General features: G+C 37.0%; 1 protein-coding gene across 11 annotated transcripts in view; it reads left to right on the forward strand.

Annotated features, from left to right (window-relative positions):
- Window positions 1-27483, forward strand: part of dgkh (diacylglycerol kinase, eta) — a 79931-nt gene extending 52448 nt beyond the window's left edge. For 5 of the 11 annotated variants that reach the window (XM_077579851.1, XM_077579855.1, XM_077579859.1 and 2 more), the window contains 16 exons: window positions 196-327; window positions 2227-2361; window positions 3389-3506; window positions 3583-3693; window positions 4054-4150; window positions 4644-4751; window positions 5624-5737; window positions 6772-6906; window positions 6985-7145; window positions 7230-7335; window positions 8151-8243; window positions 9315-9434; window positions 9576-9703; window positions 14058-14188; window positions 14372-14433; window positions 23507-27483. In XM_077579851.1, coding sequence (XP_077435977.1) covers window positions 196-327; window positions 2227-2361; window positions 3389-3506; window positions 3583-3693; window positions 4054-4150; window positions 4644-4751; window positions 5624-5737; window positions 6772-6906; window positions 6985-7145; window positions 7230-7335; window positions 8151-8243; window positions 9315-9434; window positions 9576-9703; window positions 14058-14188; window positions 14372-14433; window positions 23507-23593 — 1838 coding nt within the window. In that variant the 3' untranslated portion in view covers window positions 23594-27483. The remainder of the gene's footprint in view (window positions 1-195; window positions 328-2226; window positions 2362-3388; window positions 3507-3582; window positions 3694-4053; window positions 4151-4643; window positions 4752-5623; window positions 5738-6771; window positions 6907-6984; window positions 7146-7229; window positions 7336-8150; window positions 8244-9314; window positions 9435-9575; window positions 9704-14057; window positions 14189-14371; window positions 14434-23506) is intronic. The other 6 variants (XM_077579852.1, XM_077579862.1, XM_077579854.1 and 3 more) reach the window with 5 other exon arrangements.
- The last annotated feature ends 491 nt before the right edge of the window (window positions 27484-27974 follow it).

The raw sequence follows: 27974 nt of genomic DNA on the forward strand, positions 1-27974 counted from the left end.
AAATTATTATTATTTTTTTTCTCTCTTCCTAGTGTAAATCTTAGTTTACTCTAAAACTGAATCTATTTGGTCCATATCTAAATAAAGTCAAAATGGACTCTAAAAAAGTCAAATTTACACTACATGATTTACGGTGTAGCCTACTCCCAGAGGTATATGTTTTAATACGTGTTTCCATATATTTTCTATGTTCAGTGGTGGATGAGCAGAACTCCAACATGGATGAGTCTGAGCCAACGTCCCCGCTGGAGTTCCGCAAAGACAGTGAAGAGGAGAACCGGGACAGTGAGAAGGATGAGGACACCAAGGAGCTGGAAGCCCTAGCACGTATGTTTTAAAATATATATATTGTATATATATTTTTTGTTACGTCTCAACACAAAAAACATATCTTGATTTTTTTTTTTTTTTAAGATATATGCAAGACGTTCGTCACAATAACAACATAAAACATTGTGCTTGGTCGAGTAGGAAATAACACAGCATTTAGCATTTCCCCCTTGTGGATATAACAAGTTCCTATCATCTTGAAAGCTGACGCAGGTTGCGTTTCCTGTCGTATATACTGTCCACATTAAGCTTTATGCTTTAACGCCATCTATATTTACTACCATGGTAACCTTCATGTGCAACATTCATTCATTTTTTTGTCTTACATCATGATGGAAGAAACTCTAATAACAACATTAAACATCAAGCAGCACATTTGTCTGCTACGCAAGAGAATCTCATATAGAAGTTATAAATATAAATATGTGCACGCACATTAATGCCGTTGTGTGACCCACAGGATGTGTTATTGTCTTTAGGGCAGAAGTTCTTCCTGTTTATCATGCTGTCGCTTCCTTCCTTCCTTCCTTCCACTCATTTTGCAGCCAGTAGAATGCGAGAAAGTGAGTGATATCAGGCAAACCTTCGTCTCGCTTTTTTCCCCCCATAGGAATACAGTACATGTAAATAGAGCTAATCTCTTCCAGGGTCAAACTGTCAGCATTATAATAAGCTTTATTAACTGTATAAGCAATGCTTTAAGTAACATTGTGGACCATAATGCTACTTATGGTAACATTCTAAACAGTCATAGATGTTTATAAAGAGGTTAGTCAACGTTTACATTGAAACAAAAACAAGCTGCACTAAATTTTTTCATGGTTTCCAAAATGTTTAACTTTTAGGGCGTATTAACTAAAGGTGACCGGATTAATTGAGACAGTCCCGATTTTGAGACTTCTGTCCTGAGTGCCGGTGGATTTCCCAGCCCCTTTGATTTGTCTCACTTTTACGCAGGTCGCGATTTTTCAAGTCAGTAAGCCAATTGTTTGGCCCATGTGTATGTCAATTACACAGTTGTCATAGCAATTCTGATCATACGATAAAGCAATAAAAAAAATAATTTAACTGTTATATTCCTTCATACTGGAACTAGAACTACTTCCTTCTTCCGTGTCTAAGGATCATGGGAAATGCAGTCACGCCAAATATAAGCTGAGCGTTTCTAGCGGCACGTTGGTTTTTATTTAAAGGCATGAACACACTTTTTAGTTTTTTGATTTTCCGTTTTATAAACAAGGTTTTGCTTACCTTGAAGCAAACGTAATGCTTGTTTATCTTTGGAGACATTTAGCTTGGAGTGAGGCCGTCCACACTGTTGAATCCATTGAAAACATCGCTCCAGCTTTGTTTTTGACTTTGATATTGGAAAGAATACGTTTCCACCTGAAAAACTCGTGTCCAATTTACGCACTTCATGGACACATTGCTTCACCATTTTGTTGGAACTTTTTGGTATGGTTTATTTGCAGCTGACAAAAGTTGTGTGAATCGAATGTACAATGGATTTCAATGGAGCGGAGGCAAGCTTGATAGACCGATTTATGGGCGTGGTTTGGGCGTGGTTTGCTAAAGGTCAATTAAGATAGCATTTAGCATTAGCAAAAGTAATAACACAACCACTGGTCATCCTAGTGACTAGCAATTAAATTTGTTCTGAGTAGTCTCTGGTGAGAATTTATCTTACCAAACATAAACTATGAAAAAGTGATAAATAATACAGCTCTGTGACTGAAAAGCCGAGGTTTGATTCCCGTCGTCCAGCATGGGCATATGAGCACACTGCTGACGTGCATTTGAACCTCTTTTGTTATGCAGGTATCTAACGAGAAGTGTGTGTGTGTGTGTGTGTGTGTGTGTGTGTGTGTGTGTGCGTGCGTGCGTGCGTGTGTGTAGCGGTCAAGAGTGTGTGTTCTCCCACAGAGAGGAGGGTGAGTCGCAGCACGCAGTCGTACAGTTCCTTCAGCATTACACCATTCACCACCAGCAAGGAGAACCTGCCCGTGCTCAACACACGGATCATATGTCCTGGTATGCACACACCCACGCATGCGCATTAACTGTACCTGTCCAGCTGGACACATTCACACTTACACATGCAATGCACACGGGCACCAGATGACACGCAAGCACAGGGACACACGCATGAATATGTATGTTAAAATGTGCATGCGAACATGCTTTGTATTTGCACTTGTATTCACTGTTTGCATATTCACTTACAGTACATGTGGTTATGCACAAAAACATGCTAATGTAGAAAGTGAATCACACAGTAGCACAAGAGCTAACACACACAAACATGGAGGTGGCAAAAGTACTTAAGCCTACTCTGTACATAATTAGAAATATAAATAAATAAATAAAAGACTGGTGTAGAAATTCTTATCCAACTTCTGTACTTAAAGAGGATGTCAACCCAATTTTTTTTTTGACCCCACTAGTCTAAACATGGTAATCTAGTTGATATTGTGATAGTGGAATATGAGTTAAGCAACAAAATCCAGCCATTATTATCCATCTCAGGGGGCGGCCATTTTGCCATTTGCTGTTGACTGAAGATGACATCAATGTTTCTCAGGCTCAGGCAACGACCAATCACAGCTCACCTATTTTCTGAAGCTGAGCTGTGATTGGTTGTTACCTGGGACCTAGGGCTCAGGCAGTGACCAATCAAAGCTCACCTATTTCTGCAGCTGAGTTGAGAGCTGTGATTGTTACCTGAGACCTAAGCAACACTTGATGTCATCTTTAGTCGACAGCAAGTGGCAAAATGGCCGCCCCTTGAGATGGATAAAAATGACTGGATTTTGCTTCATAGCTTATATTCCACAAATGTAATATTAATCAGAATATCATGTTTAGACTAGTGAGGTCACATATAACATTATATTGTCAAGAAATGTTTAAGGTTGACTTCCACTTTAAGTAAAAGTTAAAAAAATATATATATCTTTGTAGCACACACTAACACATCAAGGAAACCTTGGATTTATCTCATTAGCTAATTGACTTGCATGATTGTACATGCTGTATGTGTTTCTGTGCATGTGTGTAGGACTGAGGGCTGGCCTGGCAGCCTCTATAGCAGGAAGTTCCATCATTAGCAAGATGCTGCTGGCCAACATTGACCCCTTTGGTGCCACCCCCTTTATTGACCCCGACCTGGACTCGCTGTAAGAACTGAATCTCGCCCAGTGTTTGTGTGTAAGTAAGTGTGTGAATGTGCTCACTGTCCTCCTCCACCATCAGAGAGGGCTACATGGAGAAATGTGTGATGAACAACTACTTTGGCATCGGACTTGATGCTAAGATCTCCTTGGAGTTCAACAACAAGAGAGAGGAACATCCAGAAAAATGCAGGTGGGACCAATTTGACTAACTTATTTTTGACCCTCCAGCATGAAACTGATCAGAATCGTTTTGTCCTATTTTGAGCTACATCACAAAAAGCATTGACTTTGTAAAAATGGTTGATTTTCAGATTTATGATTCAAACACCAGAAAAATAAGTAAACATCAGTTGGAATGACCTTAGTACCTCTAAAAAAATATTTTCTTGAAAGTGTGCAGTGACAGCTTTGTGTTAAAAGTCGCAAAATCAACTAAACTAATTGGCTGCTGCCGCACAAAGAAAACCACATCATGTCTGCTGGTATCAATGGAAAGCTTGGGGTTCTCTGCTGCCCCAGATTTAAAATATTTTTAACGTTTATATTGCAGGAGTCGCACCAAGAACATGATGTGGTACGGTGTCTTGGGAACCAAGGAGCTCCTCCAGAGGACCTACAAGAACCTGGAGCAGAAGGTCCAACTGGAGGTGAGACAAAGAGGATCATTTAGTGAATTTTGTACCTGAAAAACGTATCATATTAAATACAATACATTTTGAGCCCTCTATTTCATTAGTGTAATATTTTTTTTACCCATTAAAACCCTGATGTAAGATTCTGACACATGCATTGCACGAATAATCCATTAGAGGGCAGTATCACCTAACTGATGGCTTTTCCAGTGACCTTGCAAGATCACCCCAATTGAGAAACCTATACTTATTAATAGTGGGAAAATAGTAATATGTTTGATATGTCTGTTTATTATTATATTTTTTAGATAAAAATGTAATAATTTATGACTGGATGTATCACATATGACAGGAAGTTGATTTTCAAAAAATATATAAAAATGCTTGTTCAAAAGGACCAATAAATACTCTACAAAGAATCAGAATTTTCTCTAGTATATTTCATGGTTCAGCCTTTATAGGGTTAAAACCTCTGTCTGAAATTAATGTATTTGTTAATTTCTTCCAGTGTGACGGCCAGTACATCCCCCTGCCCAGTTTACAGGGCATCGCTGTGTTGAACATTCCCAGCTACGCCGGCGGGACCAACTTCTGGGGCGGCACCAAAGAGGATGATGTGAGTGCAGTCCAAATGAATGTTCCACTTAACAGAGAACAGAGGAGAAAAAAACAGGAGGAAAATGTATCAGGAAAGTTGTCAGAGCCTGGCAGGACTCCAGGGTCTACTTTAATGTAAACCTGATAGCCTTGAAGGGAGTTGCAGTATAGCCATGCTTGTCATTTTAAGGCTCATAGCGTTGTACAGTGTATGTTCACACACATGCTCACAAACTCACACATATCCTTAAGTGAGCCCCTGTAGGTGGTGTCGACCTCGGATCCTCACACACATCAACATTTGGTGTTATGTAACCGCTGTTGCTGGAAAAAATAAGGGATGAGGAAAAATGAGCGGAACCACTCTTAGAATGTTAGCCAACCAATTTTCATTAGAAAATAGTACCCAACTACAAAGTATGATGTAGACTGTAATATTGATCTATCTACCTGTGCATTCTACTATCTAAAGTTTGACTTATTCTATCGAGTCATGACTTTTAGGCGAGAAGCAGGTTGTCAGTCTATCACTTGGCACATATAGATGTAACCATTTCCACTGACATTCACACCTCTACATCTAAGAGTATTAAATTAAGCCTCTTGTCTCTTATTCAAGGTGCTTAGATAAAAGCAATGCAACTGCATTTCAATCATGCACGTCAATGTGTTCTGGCCCCATCTAGTGGTCATGGCTTCCCAGTACATAAACACACACAAAAAAGACAGTACTGTAGTTAGTGAACTCAATGAATGAAATATTATATGGACAATCTAATGAGCCCCCCCCCCCCCCCCAAAAAAAAATAAAAATAAATAAAAATAATATTCTATTATTTCCGAGTATTTTTGACCCACCATCAATGTTGGCGACTCTCTCTTACCATGCAGATTTTCTGTGCTCCATCGTTTGATGATAAGATCTTGGAGGTGGTTGCTGTTTTTGGGAGCATGCAGATGGCTGTTTCAAGGGTCATCAAGCTGCAACACCACCGCATAGCACAGGTGAGATCACTTACAACAGACTATAACGTACTTTAAATTTCCAGAGGTTAAATAGTTCGCTGTCATAAAAAGATGAGAACAAGAATGTACAGTTATTTGTTGTCCCCAAGAATTTGAGCACCAGACACCCATCATCATAGTGTAACACAATATTTCTCATTTTTTATTGGACCAATGCACTGTGTGTGTTTGAAAATAACGATAATATCATCTCACCTTACTCACAAATGTGCTTAGTCAATGTGTGTATGCCATGATTTATTCAATTGTATAAATGGTAACAGCAGGATACATACGTAAATAATTACACTGGTCAACACACATTTTGATGTTTCAACAGGTTTAGAGTATTTTGATGTCGCTAAATCCGAAAATACATTTTTTTTTCTGAATTGGCTCTGTTTTTTGAGATATTCCCTATTTGTATTTATTAAAAAAGTGCTAATAATATACAAGTTATGACATTGGCATTCCCCTTATGCTACAGCTTTGATGATGATGTATCTGTATTTTCAAGCATGTCCACACAGTATTTTTTCATTTTTTATGCGATCTTGTGAAAGATGGCAATCGTTATCGCAGGGAGCTTTCTATATGCAAATCATGCTTCATGTGAAAATCAAGCAAAAGTTCAGAAATTTAGGCAATGTTAGCAGTGAACAAATGCAAAAACAGGTTACGTCAAAGCACAAACACTACCATTTGTAACAATCGAAATTTCTTATACTGCCAAAGCACATTATCAATCAATTAATTTATCAAAAATTAAGTAGAGCCAATTCAAAGAAACTGATGTCATTTTTGTACTCAGCGGCCCAAAATAACCCTGGAACTATTTAAATATATCTGGTGCTAAAAAAAAAAAGTAAAAAAAGAAAAAAAGCATTGAATTATTTTACCTGTCAATATATGTCGCATACAGTGATAGATAGATGCGCATGTTAATAAATATAAATATTTTTCCCCTAGTTGGGAATCACTAGCGTATGTGGCTCAAAAGTGAATGTCCGTCTAAAATACGCTTTGCACATCAGTGCCGAACGGTGAAGATCACCATCCTGGGCGACGAGGGCGTTCCCATCCAGGTTGACGGGGAGGCGTGGATCCAGCCGCCAGGAGTCATCAAAATCCAGCACAAGAACCGAGCGCAGATGCTCACTAGAGACCGGGTGAGGAACCTCAGAGGAATCGGATGGCAATCAAAGCGGAGGTTTGTCTTGTAACGGCGTCCTGTCTCCCCCATGCAGGCCTTCGAGAACACACTCAAGTCATGGGAGGACAAGCTGAAGTACGACAAGCCGCCTCTGCGGCCTCACCTCTACCCGCAGCAGTCTGTCGACCTGGCCACGGAGGAGGAGGCCGCCGCCGTGCAGCTGTGCGCCCGAGCCGCAGAAGAGCTCATCACGCGGTATCTATGCACATACCATAAAATACAATACATATCAAAAGTCTTTTTTTTTTTTTTACAATCATGTTCCTTTTTCTATTACAGTATATGTGAGGCCGCAAAGTCCAACGGGTTCTTGGAGCAGGAGTTGGCGCACGCTGTGAACGCAGCATCGCACGCTATCAACAAAACTCATCCCAAGTTCCCCGAGGTGCAGTAGAAACTGGCCTTCATTAAAACTTCAAAATGTCATTTTACAAGATGAATTAAAAACATTTCATTTAAACTTTGAATACAAATTACATACAAAGATGTTCGTTCACTTTAGTGAATGTAGCCTTGGCAAGGATGAGTTAATGTTGCCAGGTATCCATTGATCATTGGGTGTTTCAACCGTGAACCCCAACACCAAATGTACATTTACATGAGTTTAGACTTTTTAAATTGGCTTTGTACTGTATGTATCATTTAATCTTTTTTGTTTCGTTTTGTTCAATGTACTCTATTATAAAAAAAAATTTACAAGTTGCCACTAGTTTTCTAAGTGGTTTAGCTTGAAGTTTGGCATTTGGCACACAGTAAAAATAAAAAATAGACAAAATTATTGAATCAAATTTAGTAGGAAATTATGCTTAAAATATTTACTCTCAATAGGTCCAAAACTAGATTATATATATATATATATTTTTTTTTTTATTATTTTTAAAATGTATTTTGTATGTGTAATGTTTTGATTTTTATAATTTCATAATAGTTTATTCTTTAAATTCTATATATTTTTTTAATAATAAATCATTAAAAAAATTATTTTTTTATTCAGTGTCATAGTTATTTGCATCAATTCACCAACATTTTCTCATGTGGTTTAGGTCAGGGCATATTTCTATAAAGTAAATAAAATGTAGTGTGTTTTTTTTTCCCCCAGTCAACCCAAGACTTTGTAAACTTGACATATAGTTTCTTTCTCTTCATTTAACTGAACCGTTTATCAACTTGACAAATATGTGGATGTTATGTACATTACAGAGTCTGTCCAGGAACACAGCAATAGAGGTGGCCAGCACTGTCAAGGCTCTGCACAACGAGACTGAATCGCTTCTCGTGGGTCGGGTCTCTCTGGTACGTCCGCAAGGCTTACCTTGGTTGCCATCTAATAGGAAGGGAAAAAAATACATAGTTTAACTTCAGTTGTAGACAAGTGGTACATTTAGACATTCTTCACAACAATTTAGGCAACTGTACAAAAAGTTAATGTCATCAAACGTGATGAACACTAACTCATTCGCTGCCATGCTATAGACGTCAAAAATTCATTTGAACTATTTCTACTAGTTTAAATTTTTTTCCCACTTTTGTTAACTATGTAAGTGAGTATGAAAACCTAGAATTTTTTTATTGTACATTTAGAACAGATATAACATTTGTGATTAATCGTGAGTTAACGTGTCAGGCGATTATTTTTATATTATTTTAATCGCTTGGTTTCAATAGTTAACTCACGATTAATTACAAATGTTATATCTGTTTAAATGTACATTTTTTCCCCTAGGTTTTCATACAAAAGTGGAGAAATTTTTTTTAAACTAATATAAATGGTCTACGTCTATACCTGTCAATGGCAGTCAAAGAGTTAATAATGATAACTGTCTTCATAGACCACAAAAAAGTATCAAATAATTTTTTTTCCCTTGTCAAAGTAGTATTATAAAGAGTAATTTTACTTTGCTATAATTACCTAATATTTTTATACATTAATTTAAAAATAAAACAAACATTTTCATACAATTTACATAATAATCTGTTTTTTTACAAAATCCTACTAAACTCTGGTGAAAACTTTCAATCAGTTTGTGGTGGCATTTCAATGTAAGTTAATCGATTTGATGTCACCTTGTAATTTTTTTTGTTTTTCCTACAGTAATAGTGTTAAAAAATCTTGAGCCACCACCTGCTTTAATTTTAATGACTTTGTTAATGTTGTAAAATATTAAATAGGAGGGTAAAGCAGGAGAACACCAAAAATACAAAACTGATTTCAACAAGCGGGTGGTACGTGGGCCAAGGAACAACCTATTAAATGTTGGTGAATATCTAAATAAAGACGCAGATACTTTTCTTAGCAGTTGGCAGCCGTCTGTGCTTTACCATATTAAAGAGATATAGTAATGATCATACATCTCCTTCTGGTAGCAATTGGACCCACCAGAGGAGGAAGAGCTGTCCTGTGCCCTGCAGAGTGTGGAGTTGGAACTGGGAAAAGTAGGAGAGATATCGTGGCTCTACCACATTCTGCAGCCCAACGATGAGGAGGTGAGCATCACGTACAAATCTCGTGTAGACATACTGCGTAAAGACAATCCATGAAGACAGTGTGTACACTATCTGCTGTCACGTATGTAGTAGATGGCTCCATGTTGTGGGAGAGCGGAGTAGCTCAATGAAAGGCTATAGGTTGACTGTGCTTGTGTACCAGGACCACTCTCTGGGTTATGGCAAGAGGAACAATCGCGCCGGCGTGTTTCGCATTGTCCCCAAGTTCAAGAAGGAGAAGGCGGCCAAAAAGACCAGCCCGCAGTCAGGTACGACGGCACTCACTTTTTGCCACCCATCCACTGGACAAGAGTGGGATACAATCAAAATGAGGATTGATGCGGACGATTCCTGTGAGAACAATTCTTTTAGGTCCTCCAAGGGGCAATCATATTTTTTATAAGTCACTTTATTGTCATTCTCTATGGACAAATGTATTGGAACATATACCCGAAATGTGGATGTGTTACCCCCTTTGCAGCTACGTCAACTCAAATGGAGTTGTTGTTCCACACCAAACACATCCAACAACTCCTTAGTGGATCTTGCTTTTCTTACTAGGGCAGTGTTTCCCAAAACATGATCCAGTTTCACTAAATTGGTCCCAGGTATGGGCTGATGTTAGATTCTGACGGTATGATAACTGAACCCAAAAAGTCAGTATCGCAGTATTAAAATTCCAGCTCTAAAATGGTTATTTTTGTGTGTGGGGGGGGGGATAAATAAAAACACCATTTGCTTTCCAATTAACCCAATCTATCTTATTGTTAAACAAAATATAGAATATTAAGGACAGAAGATGGTGAGCTATTTTTAGAACAACTCATGTTGTTCTTGGGGCGAACTAATAACCACTGACACAAAAAAAAAAAAACTAATTTGGCTTATTTTGCAAGCAGCCAATTATTGTGCCCTGTTTACATGTCACCTAAAAAAAAAAGTGCTCATTAACGGTGACATTGAGCATTAGTGTTTATTGAAACCTTGACTTATTAAAACATTGTAAACCATCAAACCAATAATAGGCCCATGCTTAATTGGGCCAAAAATTGTTATTTAAAAACTCTGTGTGTCTTATCCAACTAGACGGTCACAGATTTCACAATAAGTGAATTGGTGGGTAAATTGTGGTCAGATGATTATTGATGATTATTTTAGTGCTTTGTGTTGCAAACCAAAATTTACATATCACACTTCAGAAGTGAAGTGTAAAAAAAGGAGCGCCGTAATCATCGATGCACATTCAGCTGTTTATTGATTGGGACAAGTAATAAATACAAAATAAAAACATTCACAAGGTGTATGCAGCACCTGTCTTACTCCATCAATTCATGAATACTACAATATTTGTGTGACTTTCAGCTTAATTCCGCTTTTTTTTAACAATATATTTATTTTACAATGCAGTGCTGTTTTTCATGTAACGTGGGGACAAGAATAGAACATTTATTTGAAATTATATTGAGTTAAGAGATTGGTCATGGAATGAATTCAACTCATAGGTCTGCATATGCCTTTTGTGGCATTTTTGTTTGGTTGTGTGCCGTAAGTTTTTGTAAAATATGTCCCTTGGCCTCAAAAAAGTTTGGGAAACATTGAATAGAAAATGGTGCTCCCCATTAAGTTGGAAGCGTATGTTTGTCTTCAATGTCTTGCTAAGAAGAAGTGGGGGCCAACCAACTAATTGAAAGATGAAGAGGTATTTAAATATTTTTGTCCATATAATGTGCCTACAGTATTTGTACCTGTTCCTGGGCTGTGAAGGTACAGATATATTCACTTTCAGTTAAAGTCGAGCATCAAGGCTTTAAAAGTAGTATCTTTTGTGGGTATCACCCCAGTGACAAGATCCCTCGTGGATAAGTCATATGTGAGATTTGACCTAATAATGAGTTTACTTAAGCTTTTCCACTGACAAAACCGGTTACTATGAGGTACTATTTTTGGGTCAGCCAGGGTTCCAAGCATGCAGAGCCTTCACCACATATACTGTTGGTGACATATTGGAAACCACTGCTGGTAGTCGAGAAAATAAGTAATAAATAGGTCTACACACACAAGTTTGTTTGACTATCTTTGTGGGGCCATCTCATTGACATAATGCATTTCATTGACATAATGCATTTCCTAGCCCCTTCCCCTAACCTCAACCATCAAAAATGATTGCCTACCCCTATTCCTTACCCTAACCTCGACCATAATCCAATTCAAACCTAAACTCTAAAACCAAGTCTTGACCCTCAAAAAGAGGTCTGAACTTGTGGGAACCACCAATTTCAAGTCGGTCCCCACAATGGTAGTCAAACCTGGAAAAACACGCGTGTATGGGCCCCACAATGTAGCAATGACAAACACACACACACACACACACAAACACAAACTAACGTTAGTTTACCCTATTGTTAATGTTTTAAACTCCACACTCTCCTCTTTGCTACAATGCAATGACATCTCTTTATTGTGGCAAAGAAGGACTTCAGGGGACCTTGTTTTTTTTATTGTGTCTCCAGTGTGTTTCCTGGTGCCCCAAACTGGGGCCTTTCCCACCTTCACCTTCCAAAAAGGAAGGATGGAGGCAAGATTTGAACCCCAAATCTCACAAATGCAAGGCAGACATGCTAATACACCACGCAGCACTTTCCTTGCCTTTCTATCCAAAGTCACAGGTCTTGTTCAGGTGATACTTTGGTCTATGTGAGAGTAATGTCATCAGGAGACGCGCTAAATTGCAGAACAAGAAGAAGATCAAGATTAAAATCGATCAGATTAGCTTTGCTGCTTTTATTGATAAATTAGCTCGGCTATATTTCCACCCTCTCCACTTTTTCCTCCTCTGTGTTGAGCCGCTCGGTTGATCTTATGTCATTGATTGCTTGCATGTTTGCCCCCCCACTTGGAAGGCCCTCTTTCCTGCCAGCAGCCACCACTCTTGTTCTCTCTCTTTTAATGCTTGTTCCCTTCCACTGTTCCTCTTATTACTTTTTTTCCCATTCAATGATATACCACAGTGTGTGTGTGTGTGTGTGTGTGTGTTGTTTATTTGTATGAGATGTGTGAGAAAAAATACCGTATTTCCTCATATAGTGGCCCGTGGCATTTGTCTACTGTGCAGAATGGAGGAGGCATCTAAGGGGGTTAATAAACTGTACCCTACATATTAGCGGATCGGCATTCGCCTGTTAGCGAATTTTTTTCTTCTCTCTTCTCTTTTTCGCTAAAAATAAACACGTAAATAAATGCAATGCATGTTTGTGCTCAGGCCCAAGCCATTCCTAATATAAAAATATTGCTTTTCCGGCATGCTATGACTTCTTGGGGCAAAGTAACTGTTGAAATTTTGGAGGAACTAAATTTAGTCCGCTACCACCACCTTCTGGCATCAATCGGCAATTACAAATCTTTTTAGGTTAGGCTTCATTAAAGAGCTGTCAAACAATATATATTTTTTAATCAGATTAATCACATTTTAGAATTTTTATTAATCACGCTTAATAAAAAATGACTTTTTTATCAAAAAAAAATCCCGCCAAATTTGAAGAGCACTGGTTATGTTTTAATTCTTTTGACATTTAATGTTATAAGGACGTCTTCAAAAAAATTTGATCCACTGCTCACGCTCATCCTCCCCTTTTTCTAATCAGTTGATGACTTGCATAATTTAAAATGGGAAAAAATGACCCCAATATTTTGACATGAACAAATATTCTAAATGTGATACGCAAACATTTATTAAATGCTTTACTTTAATGCATGTAATTATGTTTATTGCTAAAACACAACCTATGTTACCTTAAACGTAGCCATCTGCTGTCACGCTAAAGGATCATCTATGGTCAAAATTAATAGTACGATCGATCTGCGTTAATTTATGATTAATGCGATAATTTTTTGTGATTAATTAATCAGTTAACGCTTTAACTTTGACAGCACTACTTCATTTATTTGCAGATTTTTACGAATCGTGGCAGGGCTCCTTTGTTGAAAAATGTATTGACATGTGATGAATCGGAAGTTATAAGTAGGTCACATGAAATAGTGATTTGGCGTGTCATATATACTAATTTTCATCTGGTTATTTATATTTATAACCTAAAATTGTTTTTCCTACAGTAGCTATATTTACTGTAATTATGACTATTACTGCATCAGTGTAGGTTTGTGATAAACTACGCCATGTTCCGAAATTCATACAAATTTAGAGACCATGTGGCCAACCACCAGTCCATTTGAGTGGAACGGTAATCGTTAAATCGTTTCTAATACTGAGCAGGGGAACTTAAAGTCTCACAAACTTGAATTTATCTAGATAGTTGATTTACATGTTTAGATACATGCTGTTTTGGTTCGCAATGTAGAACAACATGGAGTCAGTGGGCGATGCTTCCTACCTGATTTTAATGGTGAAGCATCATTTTGAGGGAGGCATTTATTTAATAAGCATCTGTTAGAAGGAGCCACTAGTTGAGGAAATTCACATTTGTGTGCGTGTGGGCGGACATCTTTACATTTGTTTGGCATATCTGGGAGGTACTCTGAGCCTCTCTTTGCTCTGCTTTGTGCACGTGTGTGTGTGTGTGTGTATGGTGTGTGTGTGTGTGTGTGGGTGTGTGGGTGGGTGTTTAGTGGAGCGATGGGGCACAGACGAGGTGGGCGTCTGGCTGGAGCAGCTGAGCCTGGGAGAGTACCGGGACACCTTCATCCGACACGACATCCGAGGCTCGGAGCTGCTGCACCTGGAGAGGAGGGACCTGAAGGTACACCACACACAAACACACGCGCACACACACAGCTCGTTCTGTCCTCTGATCAACACTCTTCTGTCCTGCTGGTGTGTTTCTTTAATGGCTCCCTGTCATGCTGCACTGCATTGCTCTGCCTGGCTTCTCTCTGTTTGACTGTCGCTTGGTGGAAGAGATACTAATTCTTAAGTATTACAGCAAAAAACAAGACTGGACAAAGAGGAGCAAGTACAGCGTTTGCCCACATAGTCTCGATTTTTGTGAGTTTTTGTATTTTTTAAGATGTATCTTCCCTTATTCACTGAAAACTTACCTATTTGTTTTTTGCACTTTTTTGCCAAAGCAACTAAGGTAGAGTCCTTTGCCATCATCTCATATACTAGGCAAGTGTAAACCTTTTTTAGGGGTGTGTCATTTGCTCACAGTTTTCTTCTATTCGTGGCAGGCCGCTAACCCGCCTTGAATAGCTGGGTAACGTTAAGGGGCATTACTGAGCAGTCTAAACATGTTTGCTTATTTTCTTACAAATAACTCTATTGCTGATAAAACTGTTACAAAAATACATCCTATTATTATTAGCGACCATGCACCAGTCTCCCTTTCCCTACAAGTTGATTATACCTTTAAACCACCACCAACATGGCGTTTTAACATCTCACTGCTAAACGACGCAGAGTTTGATAAAATTATAAGAAAAGAATGGGCAGACTTTTTGGAAATAAATTATTCTCCAGACCTATCCCCATCTCTTCTCTGGGAAGCTGGAAAAGCAGTAATTAGAGGTAAAATTATATCATATTCATGTTATAAAAAGAAACAGGAGCAAAAATTAGAAAAAGACTTGGAAGATAAAATTAAACAACTGATGAATGAGTACGCAATAAACCCAAATAACCAAATATGGACTGACTTACAAAATACACAAATACAATTAGACGATATGCTAACAAAAAAGACAGAATTTATAATACAACAATTGAGATACAACAACTTTGAATATAATAACAAATCAGGTAAATTTCTTGCAAACCAACTTCAACGCAATCGGGAAAAGTCTCTTATAACGGTTATTAAAGGGACAACTGGTGAATGCACACAATCACCAGAAGAAATTAATCAAATTTTTTATAACTATTATCGCAACCTATACTCAGAAACTAATAAGCCTAACCCTGAGCATATTGAGGCATTCCTCTGTAGCTTAAATATACCTCAGTTAACTACTGAATATAAAGACATGTTAGATGCGCCACTTACAATAAACGAGTTGTACAGTGCTCTAGATAGTATGCCTAATGGCAAAGCACCTGGCTCGGATGGTTATCCGGCTATATTTTTTAAGCACTACTGGTTAATGCTTGCTCCACTATTCTTAAGAGTAGTAACAGAAATCAAAACTAATGGTTACATACGTCCACATATGAATACAGCAGCAATTAAACTTTTATTAAAGCCAGAAAAAGACCCCACCCTTCCATCAAGTTAGCGTCCGATTTCACTAATTAACACTGATATTAAAATTATCACTAAGGCTTTCACATCTAGACTAGAAACAGTAATCTCGACAATCATTCATAGCGACCAAACAGGCTTTATTAAAGATCGTCTCTCTACTAATAATATTAGGAGACTCTTTAACTTTATTAGCATGTCACAGCGGCATGCTAAAAAGGCAGTTATTATATCATTGGATGCAGAAAAAGCTTTCGACAAAGTTAACTGGTCCTTCCTCTTTGCTGTTTTAAATAAATTTGGCTTTGGGAAATCATTTATCCACTGGGTGTCAGTATTATATGATTCTCCTAAAGCTACAGTTACTACTAATGGGATTATATCTCAAGAGTTTTACTCTACAGAGAGGCACAAGACAGGGATGCCCACTGTCCCCTTTATTATTTGCAATATTTATTGAGCCACTTGCATTAGCCATACACCAGGAAAGAAGGATTCAAGGAATTCACTCTGGGGTAACAGAACATAAAAATTCTCTATATGCCGTTTATATTTTACTTTATTTAGAAAAGCCTGCTATTTCGTTAGGGGAAGTATTTAACTTAATAACTAAATTCTCACAGTTATCAGACTATTCTATTAAGTTGACAAAATCAACACTTCTACCTATTACAGAAAATTCATGGAACCCTGCAAGCCAGGACCCACACTACTCATTTCCTGTAGGTAATTTAAAATACTTAGGCATAAAAATCTCACCTAAATTAACTGATTTAATTCATTTAAACTTTTCTCCACTTCTGGATAACATTTATAGTGACTTGGAGCGCTGGAATAATCTTCCTATTTCTCTAATAGGACGAATAGCCACCATTAAAATGAAAGTTTTACCCAAAATAAACTATTTTTTCTCAATGATTCCATTTAAACCTACGGCTAAATGGTTCCAGTTGTTGGACTCAGCCGCTACAAAATTTTACTGGAATAAAAAAAAAGGAAAGATTAGTCTATCTACTCTTCAGAAAAGTAAATCCAAAGGTGGTCTAGAGGCACCAAATTTTATGTACTACTATATAGCTAACCGGCTACAATATATCGTTCTATGGGCACAACCCAACAGAGACACTAACTGTTGGCTGGAACTAGAACAGAAGGATTGTAATAACCTCAGACTTCTAGATTTACTCTTTATTACAACATCGATTAACGACATAATTGTTTTAAAAACCCAATGATTTCCGCCACCCTGACTGCCTGGTGGAAGGCACTAGAAATTACAAAAGCCCAAGTGGAGCCCTGTGGGCTTTCTCCCCTATGGCATAACCCCGACTTTCAACTTAACAACCAACCGTTTTATTTAGGTGTGTGGGAGCAGAAAGGAATTACACATCTCCACCATCTCTTCTCAGATAATATTTTATATCATATACATCCTTGCTTCAAAAATACAATATAAAAAACTGAATTTTTTTACATTATAAGTTAAAAATATGATAAAGAAACAAATTCCAACACTTCGGGGTACGCTCCAACCGCCTGTTTTAGCTAAAGATATTAACAAGCTTTCTCCGACAACAAAAAAACTTTCAAAAATATATAAGTTACTTTCATATACTGATAAAATGGTCTTTGCCCATCTCGAAATGGGAGACAGACTTGTCTATAGCACTGGAATCTGACTTTTGGATTCAAGTTTGTGAAAACGCATTTAAAATGACAAAACACACAAATTTACAACTTATCCAATATAAAATTATTCACAGAACATACATTACTCAATATATGATGAAGAAAATGGGACTCTCAGACTCCGACATTTGTCTCCAATGTTTACAAAACACTACAGACACTTATGTTCATGCTTTATTGTTATGTACTCCGGTTATGTATTTCTGGACTAAAGTCTTAGAAAAACTTTCCGCTATTTTGGACTGTGGGATACCTTTATCTCCAAACTTGTGTTTGCTAGGTGACCTAACAACAATTGACTTACCACATAAACAATTTCAATCTACACTTGTAGCCCTTACTATCGCAAAAAAAACAATTCTTGTTAACTGGAAAAATAAACAAACTCTGAATATCGACCAATGGTCTAGCCTCCTCATAAATCACATTTTAATGGAAAAAATATCTGCCTCAAATAAAAAACAAATATCAAAATTTATAGAAACATGGTCTACGTATATAGAATTTTTTAACATAATTCTGGTTACTTCATTCTGTCTGTTAGCGAGAGCCACTACATCGTGATAACTTACATTGATGTTTCTGCATTTGGCAATTTATTATTATATTATATTATTAGTATGGGATTTTTTTTTAATAGGCTTTAGGTGAACTGATGAATACACACACGCTCGCACGCACGCAGACACACACGCACATACACATACTCACCCACATACAAAAAAAAAAAAATAATATATATATATATATATATATATATATATATTTTTTTTTAATAAAAAATAAAAAGCAGAGCCATGATGATGTCAAATGGAATGAACAATACTGAGCTTTCCTGAAAAAATAAATAAATAAAACAAAATAAACATGTTTGCTTCTCTGCAGGGTGTCGGGTGAATGCTGAAAGGTTTTGATTTGTACATTGTAACACAGTGAAAGATCTGCAAAATCAAATTCAAATTTCAACCAACATTTTCAGGAAAAATGTGCTTGTGATGTCATGACATGCAATTTGTGGGGAGTAGATTTTTGCAGCCCAAAAAAGCTGAATATTGGGAAACTTTTTCTATCAGGAAATACAAATGTTAAAGAAACTGCTTATTCCATGGATAACTGGGATTCTATTAATTATGCCTAACCTAACACCACAATAAATGCTCAGGATTGCCAAAAATGTTAAAATAAACTTTGATAAATTTAACTAATTCAAACACAAAAACGTGTAAACACGTTTTTTAATAGTTTGTCACTCCCCAAAAACTTATTTACACGTTGTTGTTGTTTTTTATGCAAAAGCATACAAAAGTCTTTGATGCAGCTTCTGACATGAAGAGGTGGCTTAAAGCAATGGTAGTTAGTACAAAAAATGACCAGCATGTGGCAGCAGGATACAAAAGCCATATTGCAACAAGCTCTTTTTGCCAGTGTTTTCACCAGGAATGTGAATATTGATGAACCTTAGCTATATTCTAAAGCTAATTGCTGGTAGGTTTCATGTTTTATAACAATAAAACACGGTATTCTGTGGGCCTTGCAAAATCTGTCAAAATCCAGTATAACAGCTACAAGCGAAAGGGGTTGCATCAGGGAAAATGGCTGCCAGTGAATGAGTTAATTTATGAATTGTTAATTAAGCCTGCTCTGCTGGAAACCCAATTTTTGCATCATTTGAGTTTTGAGCTCAGTCTATCTCAGCTGACTTAAGGGTTAGGGTTATGTGAGGAGGCAGTGCCGCCCTGTTCCAAATGAAGAGTTTAAAAAAAATCAAAAAAAACTTATGATTACATTTTTTATTTTTTATTTTTTTATTCATATTTGTTTCCCATTTTAGTTCTCCAGTCCATGCTTTACATTGCTTTTCTTTTTTCAATCCAATAAAGTCAATGATTTCATCATTAAAATAGCCCATTTTGCATATTACCTGTTCAAATACATTGACGAGAAGGAACTGGCAGCTGTGAGAGGCATCACTTCCTGTGTGGCTAAAGCATGGCCACACACATTAATCAGTGCAGGCAGTTAATGGTGCATGTCCTCACACAATAGACATAGCTGTTTGCATTTATTTCACCAAAATTGTATCACACATACACTGCACATACTGACGTTTAAACATGTCTAATATATTTATTTACTGAATGCGTGTGACATTTTTTGTCGTTCTGTCGGCCAGAAAAGCGACTCTATAAAGTGTATGCTGGAGTCAAGAAAGTACATTGCAGTATGTGGCAGTGCTGCGCTCCATTGGCACAATGCGTAGAAGAAGCCCGTAAACATAATTTACCACTAGAATAAGCCTCAGCGGGTTGAGGATGTGCAGACCTAGCCACCATCTTGAACCGGAATCTCCCGGTGATTTCTTCTATTTACTTGTGTTGAACTAGCTGTGTTTGGCGTCAATAAATTTATAATAATTTTTTGAAATTCTTACTGATTCCGATATTGACGCGGATTGGTTTATCAGACATATAGTAATCATACCAGACACGGAAGAGCAAAATCAAAATGTGGTTAATCTTCTATTATTATTTTTTTTTTATCCAACCTCAAGTCATGAACTTACCGTACATCACTGCATTGGCAATTGACTGTGACAAGTCCATCACAGGGCACATATAAACAAATAATCATTTCCATTCACATTCACAACTCTGGACAATTTTGCTTGTTTTTAGTATTGTGGGCGGAGAAAACCCACGCAAGCACAGTGAAAGGATGCAAACTCCACACAGGAAAGCCAGAGCCAGAATTAGAACCGAGGGCCTCCACTGTGAAGCAGGCGTGCTAACCACTATAGCACTATGCTGCTTCTGAGAACTTAATACGCTGTAAATTTCTCCTGGAAGGACCAACTCTGTACTCTTTCTGAGAACTCAAAAGATTAAGGCTTAGTGTATTTGTGTGCATTACGCAACCCACTGATTGAACTGTGTTCCCTCTTCTGGCATTGAAAATACTTCATATTTAATATAACGTTAACTCCGTTTCATACGTCCTATCAGTCCGCCCGCCACAGATGTGTGTGTACTTTGACAGCAAGTTTGGAGTTTGTTACAATGTTACTATATTTAACAAAAACTAAAAAATAAGTAAAACCTAAATTCAAAAACAAAAACAAAACATTTTTGTTAATGAAATACAATATAATAGAGCAGGGGTGCTTAAGTTCGGTCCTCGAGAGCCCCTATACAGCCTGTTTTCCATGTTTCTCTCCACTAACACACCTGATTCATGATCAGGATCGTTATCAGGCTTCTGCAAAGCTTGTTGATTAGCTGATCATTAGGATTCAGCTGTGCTGCAGGAGGGAAACAAGGAAAACAGGCTGGATAGGGGCTCTCGAGGACCGAACTTGAGCACCTTTGTAATAGACAGTGCTTAAAAAAATTTTTTTTAAATCTAGCATACGCCAATATACTCGACAAATGTTGGCCAGCAACACCTAAAAAATATATAAAAATATAAACATGTGTAATATAACTGTGTAACTTTTTTACATACAGTATCTATACTATTGGTCAGTCCACATGTTGCGTTGTAGCACCCCTTGGATTTTTTTTATTATTATTTTATTTTTTCAAAATCTAGCTCTGAAGCCAGTCTCACTGATCATCATGAAATTTGACTGGCATGTCAATCTTGGGAAGACCCACAAAAAAGCCACAAGAACCCATGACTGGAAAAAAAACGCAGAAAGTCTGCTGTTTTCGTTTGACTTAGGGTCAAGTTGGCCATTTCCAGGCATCCTTCAAAAACATACAACTGCTACATATTTTCTTGTAAGATTACACTCACAGAAATATTTCAAGCCCAACTTAAGATTTATGTATTTTTTTTTACATGACAAATTCCCATTTTCTTCTTTTTTTTTTTGGAGATAATTTTAACACAAACCTACCAAATAAATATATGATACATATTCATTAGTCTAATAAAGCCTATTTATTTGAAATGCATAGTCCTCAGTTTTATGTATTTAGTATTAATAAAGTATAATTATTCTAAATGGGGGGTGTCAAACATACGGCCCGCGGGCCGGATCAGGCCCGTAAAGGGGTTTATTCCGGCCCGCAAGATGATTTTGTAAAGTAAATAATATTAAATTATATTTTTATTAATATTAACTCTTTGACTGCCAGACGTTTTCAGAAACGGGATGTCGCCAGTGCCAGACTATTTAATCATTTTTGACTGATCTTTCAAGGTCCACAGAAAATGTTGTGTTTGGACTATGGAAACACACATACTACCAAATGAAAAATTGAACTCTCATCTTTCATCAGAAAAAAAAGTTTGTTTCTACCTTATTCCGTTCTTCAGTAATCAACAATAGAAAATGGTTAGTTTCACCGAAATGCTCTGTTTTGAAACAAAAAGCGGAGAAAAAGAGCTTTTTGTGAAACGATGTTATTTCATGCACTCTAGTGAATTGTACACTTCTTTTTGTCCATGAATGATGCCACAAACACCTAAATAGTGCTTTACTTCTGTAATACACCACCACCAACAATGAAAAAGTGTTTTTGGATTGCAAAATACGTTTATTTCCATTCAACAGTGTAACAATTTGACAAAACAATTTCGCAAACTATTTACAAATGTGTGCAACTGTGGTACTATTTACAATTATGTGGATGTTTCAAATACAGTTTTTCTTTTTGTAACACTGCCCTGCGTGCAAGGAGAGGGAGCAGGATTTGCACAACAGATACGTTTCACTTCGATTGTCCGTTTCGCGTGCAGACGTTACACTTTCTTGACGGCCTTTTTTTCCGGGGAATAGCAAGTAGCAGACTGTACCCACTCCTCCGATGAATATGCATTGGACTCGGGGTACTCTTCGTCGTCCGATTGAACGTCCGCCTGAGCGTGCTCGGTTGTGCTCCGCGTTTTCCGGTGTTAGCATCGCTAGCCCGTGAACCTTTATGACGTTGTCATAGCCGCCGCATCAGCGCTTCCAACTTCGGCGTCAACCTCGGAGTCACCATCATCATCATCATCGATGATGATCATCGTCGTCATCAATGTGCTCTTTAGCGTTGGTTGATGCTTTTCGTCTTTGAAAAAAAATGCTCGAGCGTGAGCTGCTTGCAACCGGTCGCCATGTTCTCTTCCCTTCCCCAGCCATTGTCCCCTCTAGCTCCGCCTCACGTCTTCTACTGACGCCTACCCAATCTTGTCAAAAGAGAGTCATTGCTGCCATCTAGGAGCCAAAAATAGTCATTAGGCTAACTAGATCTGCTTGAAACTTTCAACACAGCTGGGCAAGGCTTTCCTCCACCCGTTTCCCCCAAAAAAATTTAAAAAATTGGAGAACGTCTTTTAACGTCCTTGGCGGCCCTCCGAAGGTTTTTACTAAACGTCATTTAACGTTTTTGGCAGTCAAAGAGTTAATTAATAATAAAACAATAGTTTATTGTTGAATTGCATAATGATCAGTTTACCGATACGCAATAAATAGCATATCATCGCTGCTATGTGAAAAACACGTCCATTTTAGTTATTTATTTTTTTACATTTTTATGTTTTAGGGATTAAACTGGATGCTAATATTTCAAAAATATATATTTTTTAAAGTAATTATAATTTATTAATATTAGACTAATGAATATGTATCATATAAGGTTTATTTGGTAGGTTTGTGTTAAATTTATCTTAAAGAAAGAAAAGAAAATAGGAATATGTAATGTAAAAAATTGCATAAATGTTAAGTAAGGTTTGAAATATTACTGAGTGTACGATCAAATTAGAGCCTTGTATAATTGACAGATAGGTGATGCTAAACTGCAAAACATTGAGTTTTCATTATTGTGTGTGGGTGGAGCATGACAACAAAGTTTGATGACTTTCCATAAAACGTGCAACTGTAATTACTCCACAGCTGCACCAAATAATTTACATGTGACAAATGTTCATTGTCACCCCCTATTGGCAGAAATGTACCCCTCATTCCTGACACTTGTCATTTTATCCACTCTATAAACACTATTACCTTGATTTACAAGTACTCCAATTTACCATTTTGGTAACCATCACTGCAACCAGTGGGTCTCCCCACATTTCTGTACATGTCATTAGCCTTAAGTCATTTTCATACATTTTAATTCTAATGTTTGTTTTGTTTTTTAAAGTAATTATGCTGCAGTTATAATAGCTCTTTTTTTTTGTTTCTTTTTTTTTTTGCCCTTGCAGGATCTGGGGATATCGAAAGTGGGTCATATGAAGAGAATCCTCCAGGGAACTAAAGACCTGGCCAAGGCCTCCATGGTAGATCTTTAACCTGGAAGCAGACGCTCCCCGAGGAGGGAAAACACAAGAGCGTGATCCCCCTCACGTCACTGGAGAAGATGGCAATCGGATCCGTGAAGCGTGTTGCCAACGTCGAGGAAGAGGAAGGAAGGGTGTGAAGAGTCTTCACAAAAAAAGCCATTTCCTTGACAATAACCAATCATGTGTCTCACACACACGCACAAACACAGGTATGCAACCAAACAGTGCAGATTTGTTGTGTGACTTGTGATAACAAATTTGTAGCAAAAGCAGAATTTCCAGGAATGGGGATGTCGTTTTGGTTGGTATTGTCTTAAAAAAAAAAAAAAACTTTGTAGAACCTTCTGGAATCTGTGTTGGTTCGTTCAACAACGGCATGTTCAACGCTCGCTCGTTTAAGGTTTAATTGCATGATTTAGTGGCTTCAAGTTCTGTGGTAACACTTGAACAAGTTAACTTTACAAGTAAGTATTATCAGTGCCATTTGTGACTACTGAGAGTGTCCTTTCCTTTTTGGTGTGCTTGAGGGATTTTTATTTATTTATTTTGTTTGCATGATGATGATGTGTCAAAGATCTGCGTCGAGTGCCATAACTTTCGAGTATTTTTGGCTTAAAAATGTGCTTTATGGGAGGATGTTAGGAGATTTTAAAGCTATTAGCGACATGAGTCCACATGGTCTGCTGTGGAGGAAGAAATGGGAAACCAAAGTGAATGTTACAGGAGACACAAAGTCAACTGATTTTTTTTGTTTTTACTGGTGATGTTTTTTGTTTTTTTACTGGTGCTCACCAATAGGTTTCATTTTTTTATGAACAATGGTAAAACAATTGATGTTAGTTACTGTATTTCCTCAAATAGATGCCGTGCCCCGATTATTTGTCAAGTCCGCATGAATAAGGTGGCTCTTGTAAAGCTGGCTTGCATGAGCAAAATCTGCAATTTCGACGTTGATCTGAAAAGAATATTGAATTTGTCCAAAAACAAAAGAATTGTCAATTAAGAAAAAAAAACAATCATGTTTTTCATATAGGGCTGGATTTTCATGTTTTTAATATTGTAAATCCTATGTGTAGTGCAGCGTAACTCTGCACCAAGGTGGGTTAGACCTAGCGTTTATAATTTTCGTTTTAATTTTTTTTTAATTTATGAAAATAGAGCCCAAATTTGCCCGTTTGTTTTATCTGAAAGCGAAACAAAATTCATAGGAAGATTGGGCATGATTTCTTTCCATTATTTGTTTGTAGAATTTATTCTTTTTACATTTTTTTGTAAAGGGGTAAGAATGTGTTTGTTTTTTTACATTACTTTTAGTATTTATTCAAATTAGAGCTGTCAAATGATTAAATTTTTTGATCAGTTTAATCATATCTTAGAATTTTGATTAATCACGATTAATCGCTTAATAAAAAAATGCTTTTTATCAAAAAAAAAATCCCGCCAAATTTGAAGAGCACCGGTTATGTATTAATTCTTTTGACGTCTTCAACATTTTTGGATCCGATACTTTACACGCTCATCCTCTGCCTTTTCTAATCAGTTAATTATGTGCATAATTTAAAATGGAAAAAAAATGACCCCAATATATTGACATGATGAAATATTCTAAATGTGATATGCATTTATTATTATTTATTATTTAACATTTATCAAATGCTTTATTTTAATGCATGAAATTATCATCCGCTGTCACGCTAAAGGATCATCTATGGTAAAAATTATAAGTGCGATTAATCTGCGTTAATTCATGATTAATGCGATCATTTTTTGTGATTAATTAATAAGTTAACTTTGACAGCACTAATTAAAATGCAAAATTTACCCCTAGATGGGTGGTACCTCAATTCAATAAATTAATGACACTAATAACTATATGAGGAAATACAGTTTTGTCTTGTTTTTACTTCTTGCAATTGCAAATTCTTATAATATACATTAACAACTCACCTCAACCTTTTGGCGAAGTAGCACATTTATGAAACACTAATGCAAATGACGTTATCCTGCAGATCACTGTGGGCATGCATCTTGTTTATTAGTAAGTTTCTTTACAACTGGTGGCAGATTACAGGGTCTATTATTTCTATCCATAGTTAAGATTGTAAATACTTTATATCATCTATATCTCTACATATGCACTGTCTTTACAGTACAGTATACCAGTGTATGCAAGCCATGTTTGTTAAGTGTTGTGGTCCAGTAAGTGACTGACATGGCATGCATGTGTCAACACACTGGATTGTGTGTGTATGACACCGTGACACTTGTTGTCTCGTGCATGCTGGTGATAATGCTGTTGTGATGGAATGGTGGTGCAATATTTCGACACACTTTCAGTCACTCACAGTCAGCTGCTCCCCCTCCCACATATTTCTTCCAGTGGTGCTTCCAAGATCCAATGTTAAAATAGGATTTCTTACAAGAGAGAGCTGGCTCAATAGTTTAGCTATTATTTAATTCGTTTAGTTAAGATATTGCTACAGTTTCCAAATATGTTATTTAATTAACATTGCTTTATTTGTCCTATCGCTTCTGATTTTCACCCTCAGAAATTGGGGACAAATAGATTTGAGTTGTGCAACTGTTTTATGACTGGGTTCTGTACGGGTCGGAAATCAGAAATATCCCGCTTTGTTTGCTTACAAAGTCAGTCCTCAAAGCAGTTTTTTTTTTTAAACATATCCGAGTGTACATATGTGACCGACATGCTAACGCAGCCGCGTCAACCTACGGAAAGGGTTTCATTTTTAATTTAAAATAACTTTATCCTCCAGGCTCCCTTGCCATTCACTCAGAACCCAGTGCCGCCCCCCCCCACTTTTGGTAAACTGTCAGCTAAACATTGTCGTATACACGCAAACACTTCCGGGTGCCGGGTCGCGATGGTGTTGTCATTCAATCATTCCTGTGACACTACACACGGCAATATGCTATGATTCATCCTCACTCAAATCCGAAAGTTCTAATTGGGCATTCATTTGTAAGTTATGACGTTTCTTCCAGTTGTTAAACAACTTTTATTCTACATATCCAGTATTGGTGGATGCCTGATGGAATACATCACGGTGGTCAATGAGCATTTATTTCCACTTTCCAATCATGTCCAACTTGACATTTATAAGTGCAGTGATGAACTTTGATTCACAGAATACTTTTTCATTCAGTAGTTACTAGCCAAAGATAAAAACGTAACCACTAAATTGTGCGCGACATTGTTTTTTAAAAATTATTATTATTATTATTTCCGAGTTGCATTCTGTGGTTCAGTTGCCTTTAATTCTCAACATATGTATGCATCTAAAGTGTCTGCCGTGTTTCGGTCTCAAGTTTCAAGGCAAGCAAAAGCTCGCCATGTGGAAGCTGCCATCTTTCTTTATTGTCTGTAAATAATGCTGCAAACTGCCTGGTTTTGTCCAAACCAATCATGCAAAGGGACCTATCATAGGCTAAAAAATAGTGTTGGGAGTTTTTGTTGTTTACATTGTGTTTACAGTTTTAATTTTTAAGAACTATAAATCATCTTAAAAAAAAAAATATTTATTGCCTAAGGTATATGCGTGCATTGTGTTATGTCACATTTTGAATACAGTATAATGTTGTGTGTCACCCGTATTGCTATATTGAATGACTTGGTTAAGTAGTTTAATAATAAGGATGATAATAATAATAATGCTTTTTATGACTACTAAATGACTGTTTTCTGTGCCTTTTTATGGTTAGAAAATGCATGATTAGTTATATTTATTATATACGGATTTGAAGTCACTGAGATGTGTATTTTTGTACTGGATATTAATACATGGTTCAGCTTTTTGTTGTACAATTTGCAAGGGTGCCTTACAAGAGGCCACCTATACAGTACATATCTCTCTTCTTCAATTAAAAAAAGACAAACTCAATACCATTTGTTGTAAGTTCTTTTCATCGCCTTTATGTTCAATTCATGCACGCACGGAAGGTTTAACTAACGAAAGACATTCAGATTGTTTGTTTGGATTTGGACATTTTGTTTTGGAAACCAATTCAATTGTGGTTTAGGTTCTGAATGTGGTATCATGAAAAGATTGATCAACCACGAGGACCTAAAAGAGGGCCGGAAACCAACAGCATCAGGAAGTCATCAAGAAGTCCACAAATGGGACAAATCTAATGAATTAATAAGCGTTTATATCTTTTGATCTCTTATATGGTTTGAACCATTTTAATTACTTTTAATTCTTAACTAAACTATTATTTAGTTTAACTTAAAGTTGTTCTCATTCAAAACTGAAAACCAGGCCTACCTGTAACTGCAAGAGGCCAATGAAAAATCATACAAAATTATCAGCTGGAAGAGTCAGGACTAAGGAGTAATGGGTCAACACTTCAAGTCATAATGTTATATTGTGTG

The sequence above is a fragment of the Vanacampus margaritifer genome, chromosome 11, assembly GCF_051991255.1.
Source record: "Vanacampus margaritifer isolate UIUO_Vmar chromosome 11, RoL_Vmar_1.0, whole genome shotgun sequence".
NCBI lineage: Eukaryota > Metazoa > Chordata > Actinopteri > Syngnathiformes > Syngnathidae > Vanacampus > Vanacampus margaritifer.